The sequence below is a fragment of the Scomber scombrus genome, chromosome 10 (assembly GCF_963691925.1).
Source record: "Scomber scombrus chromosome 10, fScoSco1.1, whole genome shotgun sequence".
NCBI classification, from domain to species: domain Eukaryota; kingdom Metazoa; phylum Chordata; class Actinopteri; order Scombriformes; family Scombridae; genus Scomber; species Scomber scombrus.
The window spans coordinates 11,351,475-11,371,804 of record NC_084979.1 but is presented as its reverse complement, the minus strand read 5'-3'; the positions used below and the strand labels follow the sequence as shown (position 1 = coordinate 11,371,804).

The following is a 20,330-nucleotide window of genomic DNA, read 5'->3' as shown; positions in this document are numbered from 1 at the left end:
CCCAGGCACAAACCAAATTACACTGGGGCTGGACGTAAACACAGGCTGAGTAAAACTACTGTACATGACCGCTGAGGCACCGCGTCAGCCAGACGGTATATTTAGTAGCTTCACAGGGATCAGCAAATCAGAGCTTGCGGAAGGCAAACACTAATTATGATGGCCTTGATCATCAGGATGGTTTGAAGGTGGCTGTAAAGTAGCAGTCAGGAGGCAGCGAGGCCTATGTTTAAGTCATTAAAAACACGTCAGGGAGTTATGAATGAGCTGAGACCTTAAGCACATCTTTCAAGTCATCGTGAGTGAGTTGACGTGTCTGTGCCGTGTGTGAGAGGCGTGCTATTATATCAAAGTGTAGCTTAGTTTTCACTGACATACTCATCTCATCTGTAATTAGCCTGCAGCTGTGCTGATTGGCTGTGACCCTGAAACTTTTACCTTAACCCTAACCATCTCAGTCCACATGCCTAATCTAACTAATCTAACCAACAAAGGCAAAGAGTACTTGCCAATCTGAGGCAGAATAGGGCAGGTCTTCATGGAATACGGGTGGGGGGAAAAAGCCGCCACGGAATCCCAAAACTTTGTATGAAAGCCAGTCCATGCCCTGGCGAAGTGAGTGCACTGCTAGGCAGTCTGTGTACTCCCAGTATCTACATGACACCATGACACACCCATGACACACCTGCTTGGTTAGGCTTAGGCTTAGGTGAGTCATATCGGTTACGGTGACAACATCGGTGGGGTGTGTGTGTGTGTGTGTGTGTGTGTGTGTGTGTGTGTGTGTGTGTGTGTGTGTGTGTGTGTGTGTGTGTGTGGTGGGGGGGGGGGGCATGTTGTGTAGGTCTGCAAGACTGTCAATAGACCCTTCTCACGCACTGAAGACAGTCCGTCCTGGTTGATAGTCATTGCTTGTTGATGTAAAATGCATCACTACCGCTGCACCAGTATGGGCAATTCACCTCATACACCAGATTTTAAAACTCTAGTATACTGGGAAATTACAACAGATAAGAGATCAAAAGAGATTTACCTACCAGTGATTAACGCTGATTAATCAGCATTGTGTGAACTCATTTGGCGATGGCTTGACTATAACAGACGTTATTTTATATGCATGTAGTGCTGCACTTCAGATTTAATGTAACTCACACAACAAACAACCAGAAACGATTACTTGCAGGACAAACAGGTTAATATATGGATGAACTTCACTCAGTCCTGACATTAAAATTCATGGAGTCAAATCCTTTAAATGGGTCATACTGAATCCTAAAATGGCACTGAGACATACAGATCAAATTATTGTCACACTAATTGGGACTTCTGAATCATGCAAGTCTTTATCTGATGTTTGAACGTATTCGTTTGATGTGCGGCTTTAAAGAGACTATTAGAAAACCTTTGATGCTCTGAATCTCAAAACTAGATGGGGAAATTTAGAGTTTAACGTTGAACAGCCGCTTCAGAGCCATATCAAGTCAGTCAACATGCCAACTCAAAGTTACTGTCACTGAAAAGCTCTTTTAGTATCATCGGAAATGTCGTTGTGTACTCTGAAAGCATATGCAGCCCGGTTCTTCGCCAAATTAACGTAAACAAGTGTGCTCCAGGTAAAGGTGAGGTGATGATTTGTAATTTGGCAAACAGAGCTGTTGAGCTGACTGTTGTGTGTTTCTATTGAATCACCAGGATGGAACAAGACGTCTTTCTGCTGAGAGAAAAAAGATGCTCTGTGTAACCTGGTCAACACTGAAACAAATTCCCAAACATTGAGGTCACTCCCAAAACAGGAATAGTCGGGTTAATAGATTCTGGTTTCAAACACATAGCAAATATGCAGGAAACAGGGCGGGAGAAGCCACACACACACACACACACACACACACACACACACACACACACACACACACACACACACACACACACACACACACACACACACACACACACACACACACACACACACACACACACACACACACACACACACACACACACACACACACACACACACACACACACACACACACACACACACACACACACACACACACACACACACACACACACACACACACACACACACACACACACAGTCCTGCCAAATCAAACCTACAGAAAAGCTGGGCGGGTATTTTAAAATTCACATCCTCCCAGTCAGTCAGTGCCAAACAAAATCGACTTTATGTACAAGCCAGGCACACCCTCTCTGCATACCAACGTAGGTGTAGAAACATAGAAAATACATCCATTCATGAATTTGCTCGCCAGCATGCGCAGGCTGAGATTCTCAACAGGCCAAATGAAAAGAAAAAGAAAAAAAAGAAAAACCGTTTGACTTTCCAAACGTCAGACCCATACATCGGACAGCACTGATTTTCAATGTCAACTCAACCCTGATGTTTCAGGTTTGTTCACAGCAGATCTGTTCTACCATGACTCACATGCCAGTAAGCAGGAAGGAGGCAGATACAGTGGCTGGTTTGTGAAATCTGCCTTAATGCTCAGTAACCTGAAACCTTTACCTTGAGTCCAAACACTACAGCAGAGAGTGGTAGCCAGAGTGAGCTATGGAGCTATGGGAGTTATGCTGTGTGGTGCACAGTCAGTGTACATACATGTTTCAACATAAAAAGGCTACTTGTCAAGACGTAATAAATAAATGGTTCTGCAGTACTGTTTCAAAGGAGACAGTGTTGTGACTGTCTTATGTGTTATGAGGAAATTCTACATGAATGAACCATTTCAGATGTTAAAAAGGGAATGGTGTCTATACTAAGATAATCAGGGTTTCTACTAATGATTTTTGTGATTTTTTTTTAATTCAAAAAATTGCCCATTACATTTCCTAAGAATGCAAAGTGGCATCTTCAAATAGTTTGTTGTGTCTAACCAACTGTGAAAAACCCCAAAGATATTCAATTTATTATGACATAAAGCAGAGGAAAGCTGCAACTTACATTTGAGAATCTTATACTTGCAAATAATATTAATCGACTTAACCATTAATCAACTCATCATTTCAGCAATAAAGATTCTTACTCTGTGTCAGAGAAGTACAGGACACCTACAGGAAACCTATTACAGGTTTGTCTTCATATAAATATAAGCTCAGGATTTGACGGAAGTACGCCAAATCTTTCTCTTTAGTGAATTAAATCAATGCCAAGTGTCTAACAGGTCTAAGCCTGTTAGTAACATGAGCCAGAGTAGAGAAAACATATTTAAGATTCAATTCTGCTATTTCACTTTAAAGTTTATATATGATTGCAGGGTGACAACTATTTCTAATAACCACTAAAACCAAAGCAGACAAGCGTTCACTCAGAAAAAATAGGATGGAAGTAAAAGTGTCTCACAGTGAACAGAGCAGATTTTTACATTACCATCTTCCTTTCTGCATATTTCCATTCCCATTCATCGAAACAGTGTCGGTTTCTGAAATAATCCAAAAGGAGCAGTAATCATCCGCAGAGCCGCCTGTCGTACGTGGTGGCTGCTGGACTATAATGAAATCCATTCTGCCTAGACACTTGTTCACAGCTGAGTGAGCCAGGACAACCTTAAACCAGCTGGATGAGCATTCGTCAGTTCCACAGCCTCACTTAGTCTGTAATTTCTCTTGCGCCCCCCTCTCCCCCCTCCTCTCTCTGTCTCCCTGTGTCTCTGATTTACTGTGCTCTCTCTGCTTTCTGTCTCTGCCTCTCTGTCTCTCTCTCTCTGTGTTTGCTCTCCCTCTCACAGCACATCGAGTGCTGGGTGCTATGTTTGTCTGAAAGGGGCAGCGTGACCAAACATGAGGAGAGGTTAGAGAGAGAGAGGGACAGAAAGAGCGATAGAGAGACAGAGAGAGAGAGAGGGAGCTTTGCACTAAATCCAAGTACATGCAAACACAAATTCTTACTTTAGTTTTTTCTCTGTACCATCTTCTTACACACACAGACACACACACAGACACACACACAGACACACACACAGACACACACACACACAGACACACACACAGACACACACACAGACACACACACAGACAGACACACACACACACACACACACACACACACACACACACACACACACACACACACACACACACACACAAAAACACACACAAAAACACACACAAAAACACACACAAAAACACACACACACACACACACACACACACACACACACACACACACACACACACACACACACACACACACACACACACACACACACACACACACACACACACACACACACACACACACACACACAATAACCTTTGATGCCAACAAGAAACATGATCACTGATGCCAACAAGGCACTGACAGCCAATACCAGATGATACATCAGCTCAGACTTATATTACTCATAAATCTGGTCCCACTGTCACATTAAAGATGCTCACTCACCTGCTATTTAGAGACAAAAAGGTAACGGCTGAGGTTAGGCATGTAGTGCTTATTAGCTAAGGACTTCAGTGAATTCATGTAATCTGACACTGTGGCAAAAGTGATCAAAACACGTTTTGTGTGTGTGTGTATGTGTGTGTGTGTGTGTGTTGGGATCAGGTGAAAGGGTTTTAAGAGATGAAGGCACTACGTGGAAGACTTAGCTGGCAAACTGAAATCTTCTTTCTGTTATGCCTTCAAAAACACTAAAAGCTAAACCACACATCACTGACCATTTTTAACAGTAAACCAATTTTTTCTCTTTACATAATCAAGAAGGGTTCACAAAAGCCAACTTGAGGCAACTGAACTGACAAATACAGACAAGGCACAAAAAACAGCACAGGCCTGAATGCTTGACCAACAGCGAGGGGATCTAGTGGCTCTGTCAAGCTGTGGAGGGCTTTTTGCTGGCATGATTTGGTCCACTTGTCCCCTTAGAGGGAACTGTCACTGCAAATCAATACAAAGTTGTTCTGAGTGATCACCTTTATCCAATGATGAGACATTTCTATCCTGGTAGGAGTGTCTCTTCCAGGATGGCAATACCCCCATCCATAGGACATGAGGGGTCACTGAATGGTTTGATGAGTATGGAAATTATGTGAATCACATGCTATGGCCCTCACAGTCATCAGATCTCAACCAAACTGAACACCTATGGGAGATTTTGGACCAACGTGGCAGACAGTGCTCTCCATCACCATCATCAAAACACAAAATGAGGGAATATCTTTTAGAAGAATGGTGTTCATCCTCCAGTAGAGTTCAAACACTGTAGAATCAATCCCATGGTGCATTGCAGTTGTTCTGGCAGCACATGGTGGTCCAATACCTTACGAAGACACTTCATTAATTAATTAATTAATTAATTAATTGATTTTTCCTTTGTCACTGTCTGTATGTGGCTATTAGTTCTTTGCAATCATTTTACACTTAACACTGCAATATCTGTTTATGTTAATAGACTGGCAGATAGAGACAGATACTGTAGAACGGGAACTGACTGAGATTGACAGTGAAGAGGCTACCAACATGTTCTATGGGAAATCACAATATTCAGATTGGACATTAACATGTATATATGTTATAAACATACAACACACTGTCATCATACTTTCTTCAACTACTTCTTTGGGCTGAAGTCATATTTCTTAATCAATGCTACCACTGCATAAGGCAACTATTAGTTGTCTACTAAGAATACAAAAAAAAAAAACTAAAACTTTTTTTTCCTTTTTTCCCCCTTCTAATCTCACAATTTTCTGCCAACTCTCAAATCAGGAGGGAATCAGTTAACTTCCCAGAGGGCTAACCAGCTGGCTAACACAATCAAAGCTACAACAGCACAGTGCCAAATTGTTTGATACTGTGGCAGCAATACCGCCACCCACCACTGCCTCATGTCATGTCACAAGACCCTCTTGAGGACAAACTGAAAGAAGAGAAGAGAAACAGGCTTCATGAATTCTAACAAAACAAAACATCACATTATTCACATTTTAACTGTTCACATACAAGCATAACACACGCAAAACATCTGTTCAGCCACAAAGAAATGGACCAAAGAGTGGCTATGCTGCCTAATTCTATTTGTTGTGGAGACCTGAGGATCATCATCCTAGTTAAAGTTTTAAGATATTTTGGTGATTGGAGTTGAAACTAGAGCAGAGACAGAGAGGAGCATGACTAGAGGAGGAGGAGAGGTGAAGAGGTGAGGACGTGAGAGTGGAAGAAGAAGTGTTCAAACGGAAGAGGCGATGCTGCCGGGTGAAACATCATACTGACGGCAGCTGTTGTGAAACAGTAATATCTCGTCTCCGTATGTTTGACCTGGTCATGTCAAAGGGAGACAAAGAGTGACAGACGGAGTGAGACAGACAGTGAGGTCTCTCTCTCTCTGACCCAGACTCAGAAGGACAAAATTCCTCCGGAGCTTTTCCAGCACTCAGCTCAGTTCATCAACGGACAAAAACCTGTGTATGACTGTGACATGTGCTTTTGCAAATGGATGTCTATTGTATTGTATTGTATGATACTATATTGTATTGGCACTATATATGACTAATGACTAGTAAGAAGAATAAGAATCTGTCTTACCTACAACAGAATAAGCTACAGTATTCATCATCATGTATCTGAGAGTAGCATGCCCTCTGCCTCGACTTCTGCAGTTGAGAACAAGCCTGAGGACAAACTTGTTGATGTTGTTGTTGTTATATATTGAAGCTATCATTGTTGTCCTCATGTTCCTTTCTCTCTGTCTCTCTGGTCCTCCCCCAGGCTCTGTTAATGCACTGACTCCACTGAGTGACCAAGCAAATGTGCAGAAGTCACAAAGGGACACACAGAAAGAGAAAGAGGGAGGGAGAACGGGGGTAAAAAGCAGCAGGGAGTGGGAAGGATGGAGAGAAGGAATTTATTTTATTTTTGAGTGTGTGTGTGTGTGTGTGTGTGTGTGTGTGTGTGTGTGTATGTGTGTGGCATTAAGCTTGAGCAGAGCGAGCGTGCCCTAGCCAGAGGAGAGAAGCTGTTGATTCAACTGGTCGCAGCCAAGGCCTTGTCGCCCTTGTCCTCATCTCACTCTCTCTCAAAATCCCTTTCTTACTAAGGCTTGCTCTCTCACCTCTCTCTCCATTTCACTCATACATATTATAAACAGAACATTTTACTTAATCCAAAATCTCTTCCCCTCCTCCCTTGCTTCTTTTTCAGGTCGTCACTGTGATTACAATCTGCATAGAACCAGCATGGCTGATAAAAAAAATAAATGTTTAATGAAAAACAAATCCACCAAATTTTGTGTGTGTGTGTGTGTGTGTGTGTGTGTGTGTGTGTGTGTGTGTGTGTGTGTGTGTGTGTGTGTGTCACGTGTGTGTAGAGGATAACTTCTTGTGACACACATATAGGGTGGACATGGGCTATATGACGTTCAGACAACGATCACAGATTAAATAAAAATGAAATCACATCTGTATGTTGCATTCTCATGTTGCTGCTGCATTTTAACATCCATGTCTTATTAACGCAGTCTTTCAAAATTGTCCGAATAACAGTTTTACATGATGACTGCAGTCACCAGATAGGCAGTAAAAACTGTGCAGCTACATTTATCAGTCATATCTGCAAATTACAAGCAGCATAGAGAATATTTTTTCAAATGGCCAAAATTTAAAAGAACTGAGTTTTGAATCATTTGATCAGTGTGTCACAAATGTATGGCACTCATTGCCATAGACATAAATGGAGTTTCACTCCACTTATTGTGATCTGGACTGAGCTGAAATAATTAGTCTTTAAATCTATTATTATTATTTAATGTGAAGATTGGCTGCTTTTCTTCATCTTACGTGACAGTAAATCAAAAACCTGTAGCTTTTTGATGGTTGATCGGACTAAACAAGCAATCTGTTAATTACTTTATATTCCCAGCTTTAGGAAACTGTGACAGCAATCTTCAGTATGTTATGGCATTTCTTGGTCCAAATGATTATCCTATTAATTGTGAGAACAGTCAGCAGATTAATCAGTAATGCATATTTTGCCACTGAATTAGCTTGAGGTAGATGTAAATTCAAGTAGACTGTCTTTAACTAACTTACTTCTGTCTTGGCAACGCAAACTGTTCCTACATCTGATTGAACAAATGCATGCTGGTCTTTGCTTTTGATCCTCAGTCTGGAGGCCAAGAGTTTCCCAAACTACCCATTAAAATAGTTTCTGAATACATTTGATGTGAGATTATTTCAGAATCCTACTTCTATAACAGTCTTAATACTTGTTAACATGGTTCAGGAATTTTGAGCGGTGGTAAGTCATCAAAATCATCTTAGCACTCCTGAGTATGTTGAGTCAGCACTCATTTGACATTTTCTCTTTTCTTTTTTAAATGTAGCCTGGATTTTCAAGGCGGAATTATCTGTGGCCTTAAATATGGTAAAATATATTATGAAAAGTATTTGTAGATAGTATTTGGTGTGCATCTGTCCTCTCCTGTCATCTTTCTATTTATTTCACTGTGAATGCCTGTGTAGCATTAACAGCTCCAGACATATTAAAACAGCCAGTAAAACAAGCCTGACACTTTAAATGTAACCGTGGCTTTACTGTATGTGGAAGCAGTGCTGTCAATGTTAGACTATGTCAGAGCAGATTCAAAAAGCAGTTTGTTTGTTCTCATGAGTACTTTGTTACAATAGCTTTAATGGAACAGAGTGTTTAGAAGCTGTTAATCCCAGTGGGTGATGGAAACAAATGCACCTCGATCATTGCCTTTCTATTTTTGCCTCCAGCATCCTCAGAACTTCAAGCATGCGTCGTCCCAAACTCTGGCTTAGGCAGCTAGCACCTCATTACCATTCTGTAAAGCAGTTAACATAACTGGAGATCCATTTCCTCCAGTGAGCAACCGAGGTTCAGAGCTGAGAAGCACAGGAAGTTCATATCATCGACAGTTTTATGAGCAATTGACTGCTTTAGTGTTTCTTGAACTTTTTATGGAGTCACTGGGATGCAGAGGCATGTTTCTTTCGGTAAACAAGAGCATGAATCCTGCTTAAGAAGACACATAAACAGCTGCGGTAGATTTCAGACAACTATTGAATCGAGTCTACAGTATGTTTACATTTAAATGTTTGACAGTTGATGCTCATATCAGAGGTGTTTCTGCCCAAAAGACAGTGAAAGCTACACTTCCTCCATCATTCAAGTTGTTCTTATTAATTTCATTAAAAAAATTCAGTCATTGTCCTTTTCACATATCAGTCTCTTCTACATTTCTCTTTTCTTTGTTATAATTCAAGTGAAACAGCATCCCTATGTACTGCAACATGTGGTCAACGTCAGGCATGTGTTTGTGTGGTGAAAGAATGAACTGCACTGCAATGAAACATTTGCAACATTTAAGCATTTTAATGTTGTAGCAGCTAGAAAAGTGGGAGTACTGTTGACTACTTCACTGTTTAAACTGTCCATTACTTCAATCTAAAACTATCATATTTAGTGTGCACTTTTGCAGAGAAAGCGTAGGATGTTAAGTAGAAGTATAATAAAATGGAAATACTTCAGTAAAGTATAGAAATATCATTCTATGACATTTGAGTAAATGTACTTGGTTAGATTCCAGCACTGCCAGATATGTCTATTATCATGACAACTATTAATAGTCATGGCTCTGAATATTTTTAAGACATTTTTATTCTTTGAAATAACTTTAAGAAGTTGACAAATCAAAACCAGTAAATAAAGACTAACTGGCCTCTGAGGAATTTAGTAAAGCCGCTTCATGGTATCTTTATGTTTTATTTGTGCAGCAACAGATTTAATTTCTGCCCAAACTGAGGCTATAAAATGAATAACAAACAACACAGTATCACACACAATATCCTGGTTTCTACTCCAGGTAGCATATCCAGATTTAGGGGCTTAACCACGTTTCTGAAACTGGGATATGGAGTTCACATGCGCAACACAACTTCTGAAAACCCTATCACAACCAGGATACTTGTGCACATGTAAACAAACTCAAGAGAAGCTGAATGCTCAAAAGAAAGAAAAGAAAGAGAAAGAAAAGAAAAATATATAAAAAGAATTTGGCTCTAACTTTCATTCCTGACTGATTCTGTGTCTCTTCATATGTAATCAGTTGTCAGTGGACAATGAAAACCAAACTGGAAACAATGCGTATCCACATCAGCAGCCACCACAGATGACCCTTGAACCACTGTGCAAAATGCATTATGATGCAGTACCTGTCATAACCACTAGATGCTTGCTCTGAAAAAGAGCTCTATCTGGAGGTCAAAGGTCAAATCCCCAACTTCTTTCTAGTAGTCAATACAAACTGACATCTCAGGAGCTAATTTAACTTTTCTTTGTGTAATTTCTAAATAACTGTGACATTAGGGCTTCGAAATACTTTGGGGTGTGTTACCTTGACTGACAGGTGTGTGAGCCCATCAAAAATCAGCTGTGTTGATCACCACCTGCTTGTTCCACCTCAGCCCCACCCAGACTCCAGACTGCAGCCTCACAGCATATTGTCTAGCTCCAAACAAGAAAAGGCAGCAATGTATAGTAAATGTCAGCGTGCTGTGAAGAGCCAACACATGCATCGTCCCACTTTGCAAAGGTGCAGACAGCTTAGCAGGAATGTCATCATTATAGTCGTGACACCCATGTGACATACAAAACTGTCCAGTGCTAATATTACACCACACTGATGCTGAACCCGGTACAGACACCACAAAAACTCTGAGAGTCAGGGTCTTTTAACAGACTGACCCAGGAGATCTAGGCAGACTGATTCAACACTTGCTCTGCAGCGACAGCTCTAGGTTGAGAGAGACAAATCGACCCAGTGGGGGAGTGAAGGAGAGGCGTCTATTTTGGCCGCCCAACTGACTGTGTGACCCCTCACTGCCTCCTCTAGAACTGACCCTGCCGGTCATAAATCACCATGAGCTGTTTGAGTCTGTCAGTCTGTAGGGCTGACTAGTGGGTTTTTGTTGTTTTTTTTTTTTTTTAAACATATTGTTCTCACAGCAGTGTGTGTGTGTGTGTGTGTGTGTGTGTGTGTGTGTGTGTGTGTGTGTGTGTGTGTGTGTGTGTGTGTGTGTGTGTGTGTGTGTGTGTGTGTCTGAAATATGACGCCTACAGTAGCAAGATAGACAAACAAAATAGACATGCAGGAATGACAGGAAACTAGGACATTAACTACAGAGAATGTAAAAGGGGACAAGTCGAAGATTCCTGTTCCTACTGATATTCCTTCAGCATGTTATGGTAAATTATTAGCCTTGACCCAGTTTAGGCCTGCTGTCTTATAGACCTTTATGTTTGACTCATACAGAACATGTTCTTTAGGCTGGTTCTGCCATGACTCCCATATGATTCATATGCAACCCTGGCTGGACTTGAATGTCATGTCACAGTAGGCCTGGAGAAAAAGTCCTCGATCACATCACCAACAAACTGCAGCAAGACTGTGTGTGGTTGAATACTTTCCTGCTGTGTATTTTCTGTAAATAAAAAGCTATTCTAAAAGCCAGCAGGAGCTTTAATCACACATGCCTGGCTTGATTAAAAGGAATGGTTCTAAAATTGTGGGACAATATTAAAAGGATTTATCAATCAACCTGCCATCAACTCTAAAGATTTACAGGTGCTGGTAGGAAGGCTTTTTCAACCTTCAGACAGAGCAAGGCTTGCTGTTTCCAGTTTTTATGCTATGCTAAGTCCAGCTTAATATTTTGTACAGCCTCAGTCAAAATGTCAGACTCCTTTAATTAACAAGTTGGTGAAACTGGTGTGACAATGGACTCTGTTTGGATCCCAGCAGCATTCAATAGTCTTTACTGCTCTACTGCTGTATCATCTGGACTCTTAAGGTAAATCTCATGTTTTTGCTCAAACCTGGGATCCTTATAAAGACTAGAGACAATTTTATAATAATGTATTTTTTCTTTTAAGTAGTTTGTTTTCATGTTCTCCATATATACATATATGACTGTATATCTGCACTCTGTGGAGTTTTGTACACCTTTTGTTAACATGTAATTGAGTGATTTAATACTGGCCTTTGGATCTAGTTTGTTCTTTCTTTTTTTTTTTAAAGGAATTTAAAACAAAAAGAAAAGAGGTGAAAAACGTTGATGATGATGATAAACATGTTTTTTGTCTTAACATAAAACAGTCTCCATGAAATCCACTGTGGGCAAAGTCACCATTATCTTCATCTAAAACATAATGTATACTGTACATGATTGTGTATGGAAACTAGGCCCTGTTAGATACTGTAGATGCCAAGCTGTCGATATTCAGATCTCTGTATGTGACTGTCACTGCTGGTGGTCTGGCCTGAAAACTCGGGGCCACTTTCCCATGCTCCCCTCTGTCTAGACGAGAACACACACACAAGCACACATGCACACACATACACACCCACCCCTAAAGGAGTGTAATTTATCTAGTGGAGCTGTCCAAAAATCAGAAATAGTATTAAAAAAATGGGTTCTTAAACTTCCCTCAGCAGTACTGTAAGTTTTTTCTGGGGGGGGGGGGGTTCCACTCTGGAAACAGCACTCAGAGGAAAGTAAATCCTCCCAAACTCTCAAATTACCAGAGATTACTGGAAGTCATTTTAACCCCATGACATTACTCATTGTGTATATTACTGATCAGTGTTTCCTGCATGGGCTTTATGTATACTGTATGTATGTATACTGAATTAAACATATTTACTTACTTACTCATCTACTTAAAAACTTAACTTAGAGAAAGAATTTAAAAAACAAACATTTGTCATACAACTGAAAAATATTTTATATATATATATGTATACACACATACATACATAATAAAATATTTTCTTTTTACTGTATTTGAAGAAAAAATACAAAATCTCACACACACACACACACACACACACACACACACACACACACACACACACACACACACACACACACACACACACACACACACACACACACACACACACACACACACACACACACACACACACACACACACACACACACCTGAAACAGAGGAGACAGGTGATGCTGATCAAACACAAGTAGCATGAAACCCTCAAGGTAAAAAAGACGAGTGGTAAGCATTGGGCAAAACCTTAACCCAGGCCCGAGAACAGCATCCAGAGGGCAGCGCGTACACCTGCACTCAGAGGAGACAAACAAACCTTCCCGGCAGCTGGTTAAACAACACACACACACGCAAAAACCTCCAGCCTCTTATTTATAACCTCGCTCACACTGCAGAGAAGAAGCCCCAGAGTAGAGGAGACGTAGCCACACAGACAGACAGTAACAGCTGCTTACAGGACTGAAGCCACACAGTTCAGGTCACACAGGAGGAACGTTATGTTTGGAATAACACAGAGAGCACGTTAAGGCCGTGGTGGATGTTTTTTCTTTACTGATTATCTATTAAAAACTCTTTCTACTTATGACATCACAAATAATGACAAGAATGACCACAAGTTTCCAGAGCCCAAAGTAATGATTTCAAATGGCAAACACAGTATCATCAAAAGCCAAAAACCCCAATTAGCAATTTCAGTATGATTTCTTTAAAAGAAGACAATCAATTCTTTACATCTGTGAAGCTGAAAAAAACAACTATTTTGTGTCTCCAGCTGTTATGTGACTAAAGCAATTGACAAATCCAGTATTACACTCAATCAGTTCATCTGTTGATTAAGTAATTGCTCCAGGACTATTTATTCCCATCATTTCAAAGGTCAAAGGGATATATTGAGAACTTTATAAACAGTATACACATATACTTGTTTAACTACAGGTTACGCAAGTACTTTATTTCTAGGATGAGTGTTAAATTGCTCTTTATACAAATCATAATATCCTCTCAAACCAAATTACTGTACATTTATGACAAAAAAACTCCCAAACTATCCAATTAATCATGCATTCATTTCTAACTTATGAAACAATCCCGTCTGCAGGAGTTTGTGTATTTTAATCAGTGTCTTTTTCACAAATATCTCCCTTAGTGCCAAAACTCTCCAAGCGGAAGAACAGGAGCTGCAATTTTGAATATCAGATATCAGCCCTTTGATGAGGACTCAGATCTTCAATCATGCTAATTTTGATTCAGTCCAGTGACACTCAAGCACACCGTCCTGCATGTGCGAGTGTCATCACATCATCAGTCATAAGTTCATGTAACTGCCAGCAGGGCAGAGAGTCGGGTAGATTATCACCACCTCCTTGGCTTCTGTTTATAATAATATCAGCATGGAGAAATCAATCCTCTTGATATTAATTTTATTGGAGTGAAACACAATACTTTGGGTGCTGATATGAGCTTTCAAATAGGGCACAAATTAGCTGTTTTTAACCTTCTGGCATCCACACTGTGATGATGTAAAAGTGGCAGTGTTGTGTATGTATCATACTGATAACATTTGGCTGTACAGAACAAACTTAATGTGTGATCTGAATATTGATTCAAATAATTATCCAAATTAAAGCTTGTCCCATGAACCGTGTGCTTTTTATTTAGAGACAGGCGAACCTAGTTTAGAATCAGGTTAAATCATTTGACATTGCCAACATTAACATAATGCAGTACATGCAAGATAGAATGTAGATAAATGCAAATATAATGCAAATAATGCGTGGCTGAATTGAACTTCCTCACAGTTTGGATGCGAGTCAAAATACCAATTAGGGCACTTTTTCTACTGTTCTACAGTGTGCACATTTACACACAGGAGCTTACTGAGCATTTCAAAAGCGCCTGAAGTCCACACATGATATTACAAATCCACCAACTGTGACCTATTAATTAAAGTTGTTCTACAATGAAATCTTAATTTGTGCAACTCGTCAGAGGGCAAACAGTGTTGGTTCAGCTTGACACAATCATGCGACAAGTCAATTAAACGCTCCTGTGCCAAATCTAAACACAAAGCATTTCATTGTTGCGTTAGTTTATTAACTATTTCAACAGTTTGACATTAAGATAAAGTACCTAAACGATCAGATGGGCTCTTTTATCGACTCATTCGTCATCCATCTTTAGCGCATCATTAACAAACTTAATGACTGTGTGCTCTCTACCTTGCGTGTCGCTCCTCATGTCCAGCCGTGTGTAGAGTAGCAGGAACATGTTGCAGCAGCGAGGACAGGCTCCGTCTGTCTATCTGTGTGTCAGCGTGTGTCCACCTGGAGGTGAGGAGGGTCTCTTGTCTTTGGATCAGCAGTGCAGCGTCCTCCTGGTGCCGCAGAGTCTCCAGAGTCTGATCCACAGGGCAGCGGGAGCGCGCAGCGGGGATGCGCTTGTTGAGTGAGTAGAAATCAATGGGAGGAGAGCTGCAGTCGCGGGCGGAGAGTGAATGAAGCCAACCAGTGGGGGAAAAATAGGAATTCTCGCTGTTTAAGCACACTGTTCATCACGTGTCTGATATAGACCTATAGGACCATTGAAAACCCTAAAAGGAGGACCAATCGATACAAATGTGTGCCATTGCACCATTAGTACAAATAAGTTCGTGATATCAATACAATAAGTAACAAATAAAATACAACGAGAAATAAAACTGCAAATCTTTACTAAGGATCATTGGTTATCTATATGTAGACTACTGCAACAGAATATTGATCCTGAACATAATCTGATGTTTATGCTGCTGTGTCAAATTATAAATGACATTGTAACTAAAATGAAATTGTAATAAAGTATTTATACCACACATCCAGGAGGGTGATAAATTATTATGAATTATTCGAACTCTCTTGAAGCCATAAAGGTTTAAAAGGTTTCTGGTGTAGGAAGCAGAAAACCTTGTGCTGTATCACTAAAATGTTAAATTGTTCAAAATTGTATCATCTTATAGTAATTGTACTATTTTTAGGATGGAGTGTGGGATATTTGATCCATACTACCAATAACAGAAGGTACAGTGGTCGACATCTAAAAATGACAGCACACACTCTTAAATATAAAGGTAAAGGTACTTTATATGTCACACATACTGTTATGTGTGACTTTTCATTGTAGTTTAAACATTCTTTTATCAAGTGAATTGGTTTTATTCTTCTTGGGTTTAAAAAAACAAACATATTAAGTTGTATTAAATGGAAAGGATTTGTAATTACTTCACATTTTAGTGATATTGGTCAGGGCGTGCTCAGTTTTGTTATATACTGTCACTTTGCCTTGAATTGATTAATATTAAATCTTCTGTCTTTTTCTTTCACACACACTGTATACGATTCTTAATTTTATATCAATTCTACAAGTTTCCAGACAGCATTGTAACAATGTAGATATTGAATTTTCTCGTACAACCCAATCTGATGATTTCCTGTGAATGTAACATGTGGTTTTATAAGGACATTCAGCATCACACCAAGCACACCCACATACAGTACGATGATGCTTCACATGCTGTTGCTGTTTACATCACTGCTTCCTTTCTCGTGGGAACCATGAAGAGCAGCTTATTAAAAGATGAGGGCGGTGCTTTCATCACTTCAGCAGAATTTGAGAAATGTCAGTGGTTATGTTCATATAGAGAATAATCACTATTAATTTATAATAATACAACACAACAGTTGCAACAGATTATTGTGTTCAATGTGACAGGTGAGGGGTTTGAGTAGAGGAACATTTTGATTTTAAAGACACAATTTTTTAAAAAATGCAGATGTTTCACTAGAAAGACGTTGAAATGTCTTTGCAGGCTTTATTGGTCTGCTGCTGTAAATCTTATTGACATTATGTGTCCATTATCAAGTTAACTCATAGAGAAGATGCTACTGGGTGATTAATGAGTGGTTAAAGGTTAAATCAAGTGATGTAATTTTACCCCAGTATGACATAACATCATCACAATGAAATCACCATACAAGATTGTGTCAGTGTGAAATAAAGATATATGTGGGCTCTCTGATTCATTTTGTACTTGATTGCATTTCTGCTTTACAGCATCAGTAGCAAACTTCCTTTTGAGTAGTTTTCATGTCATAATTTTTGGCAAAGGGCCCTTTTCATTACATAGTCCCAGTTCCACAGTTTCCTGTTTGGGTTAAAGGTTGTAATAACAACAGAGAGTCCTCAACACAGACAAGAAACCCATTTTTAGCAGCCACAGATGGAAATCAAATCACAGTTTTCAGTGGAACTTCGCAGTTAGCAGATAAAGCTGGGAAACCAACAACTGAACTCCATTAAGAGTCATGTAAGAGCAATGTTAATATAGATATTTAAATGTCTCTCTCCTCCACTGTAAATGGATTTAACAAGGGAAGGAATATTTACTTTTTCATTAATACTTTTACTCTTTATTCTATCTGCATGTTGAGTTGAAGGCAGCTGTTCTTCTCAGAGATGTTTTGACAAAGAAAGACAGTCAGATTTCCATTCGCTTGCAACTATATCAATATCCATCACTAGATGGAGCCATTTGCACCTGACAATATGGGAAGTCCTCCTTGCACACTTCTCTCTTCTAAACATAAGATACAAACAACCATTCAGATCCAAATGAATCCTCAGACAAACTCCTTTCTACAAGTTTATTTAACTCTTTACTACAACACAATGGTTCACATACAATACAGCATAGTGATGTGTCTATATATACAGAAGTTATGCACGGTGATTCACATAATCATGTCGACGCTACAGTATAATAAATAAAACAAACATTTTGGATGTCTCTGAACAGAGTTTGCGTGTACCTCTCTTTTGCATTTTAATATGCCATGGCACGCTCTTTTTCATACAAGATTAACAATATATAGCACATGTATTTTAGATATGTTGAAATCAGACAGTGGAATAGCAGATGACAATATATCACACATTCCACCCCCCCTTTAAATTTATTACACTTAAAACATGATGTCAAATAGAGGGTCTGCTTGGACACGTACAGTAGGGTCTGACCAGGCTGAAGCTGAGGGATTATTTTGGATTTCATGTGCTTGAATGAAGCTGCTGTACAAAATGAAGTTATTTCTGTACTAGACACACAGACTTGACTGATTATCAGTAATCACATAGTTTTAAGCCTATGAGGAAGACAGCGGTAATGGCCCATGGTGGCTGTGATAGTGAATGTGAAGCCCTGAGATGTTGTTAATGCCAGTAAGAGCATGAGACCGAGCGGTGCTGTCATAGTTAAGACTGTGGATCAGACAACTGCAGAGCATCACACTTTCCTACAGTATTTGAGTTTAATGACTCGCAAAACAAGTCCAGTCATGCAATGTAATACACTGAACTTCCCATAGAGAAACATTTTGAATATAAAATTTGGAAGATTTTGTCATGCAAATAGCAAAAGATGCTCAAACAAACTCTGGAGAATCTGATCAGGGTAAATTTAAATGGAGATTAAATACATCTGGAGAAACTTATCTTTCAAATAGCCTACATGCCAACATTTCCTAAAACTGATGTTTTGACCTTCAGCACACCTGTCACTTATGCAAAAAAGCTGCTTGGTTCTTTTGCATGTTTCCAGCGAGACACTTCTGGTCCAATCTGTCCTTTACAGTAATTCAGTGATTCAACTCAGTCTAAAAGCATTAATTTCCTCATTCCACACCTGAGATATGCTGCTTTCTTCTTATCCAGATTGGCTGGTCAGGATATCTAATAGAAGATTTACAGCACGACCTTAAAACAAGCGTCAAACAACAAGCTTCTGTCAAAGTGTCCGTCTATCCCAGACTGGTGGCTGCTCAGCTGGGGCCTGAATCACCGAATCACATCCGTACAGTCGTAAAAGGTTTTTTGATATTATTACACAAATCAAACTCTAGATAGGGAAGGGGAAGCATGTCAACAGTGTAACTTTACATTTAATCCAGCTCTGATCCTGCTATATGATGCAGAAAGAAAATGTGTATGAAGGGATCTTCAAGAGAAGATAACTACTGCTCTGTACTTACAGCAATCGGCGTACTAAAGTCACAACTTTCTCTAGAAATTCTAAGATTAGCTCTTATTCAGCAGTTGAAAAGATGATAGTATACTGTAATAAGTGTATAATAAGTAGCTCTAGAGGTAGTAATTACAAATGTATGCACATGACAGCGTATTAGTTTGATCACAAGAGATCAGCTCTTTTTAAGGCTCGGTAAGAAGACTCAGGAGGTGTGAGTGCGATGCAGGGAAAGGGCCACATTAAAATGGATGTGGGCAGCATTACCTGAAATGCACATAATACAGCTGCAACATCACAGTATCAAAGCTATTACAAAAGTTGTTCTCAATGCAGACTGCAAGCCTGGACTGCGTTTCCCTGACGCATTTTTTTAATGATGTCCTCTTCTGTTAAATTAAATCTAATCTCAGTTGTTGTTTTTGTTCATTTTCTTGTGTTTACGCCACACTAACATAATGACCCAGACTTGGACTCAAATCTACTTTAAAATAGAAAACCTATAGCACTGACACCAGGACCAGGATTACAGGAAAACAGCTCTCTCTCTCTCTCTTTGACATCTGTCAAAGACGATCAGACGGTTCACACACAGCATACCAGCTCCTGACTGGAATCATGACACATGCAAAGATTTGAAAGCTAACCCGCTAAGCGACATGCATGCAGGGTGTGGGTCTTCTGTTACAAGCTGGCGTTAACACACTATACTCTTATTTACGACAGAGAAAAAGGTCACGTCTGCTTACAGTATGTCATCCACATGATGCCCTTAAGGAGATGTGTGCAGGGGACGGTGGAGGCTGTGCATTCACACAAACAGTTGCTGGTCAAAAACCTCTACTGGAGTATACAGCACTATTATTTACAACATGTGTGTACTAAGTAATCAGAGATGGAGTCAGCCCCCTTTCAATTCAACCACCTAAGGAGGAAATCAGCATCAGTGATATCTGGTGACAAACTGATTGGCTGATGGATAGATGAATTGATTAAGTGAAATTCTATATTTTAAAAAAAACAACTAATTCTGATTTCATGTATTTCCTGTGCAGATTGAATTGGAGGACACTGGACCCCAAATCTGAGGGTGAGAATGGTCACCACAAGAGCAGGAGGGGCTTCATATAGTTAGAAGACTAAAGGGCTACAGATCTTCATCGTCATCTTCATCATTGATGCAGTGGGGGGACGGGGAGACGGGCTGCATGCAGATGAGAGGGGAGGGTCCTTGGATGGGTACAGTGTTTGGTCATCTTCTGGAAAGAGAAAAGGAAAGGAACAACAGAAATTTGCTTAAAGTTCAACTGAATGTGTGATTAATGAATATAAAAATTATTGTGATCAAAGGAACATAACTGTGATTTCTCCTGACAGGTTAGATCAAGTTCACTTTGTTCTATTCAAAGCACAACACCAGTTTTTAGACAGATTTTGTACTTTTCAAG

General features: G+C 39.8%; 1 protein-coding gene across 1 annotated transcript in view; it reads right to left on the bottom strand.

The window, feature by feature from the left end:
* LOC133987316 (uncharacterized) overlaps positions 1 to 20,092 on the bottom strand; it is a 40,601-nt gene extending 20,509 nt beyond the window's left edge. Inside the window, exons 1-3 of the mRNA XM_062426634.1 lie at positions 20,034 to 20,092; positions 15,047 to 15,358; positions 506 to 653 (exon numbers count right to left, since the gene is read on the bottom strand). Coding sequence (XP_062282618.1) covers positions 506 to 653; positions 15,047 to 15,358; positions 20,034 to 20,092 — 519 coding nt within the window. The remainder of the gene's footprint in view (positions 1 to 505; positions 654 to 15,046; positions 15,359 to 20,033) is intronic.
* Positions 20,093 to 20,330: the final 238 nt, after the last annotated feature.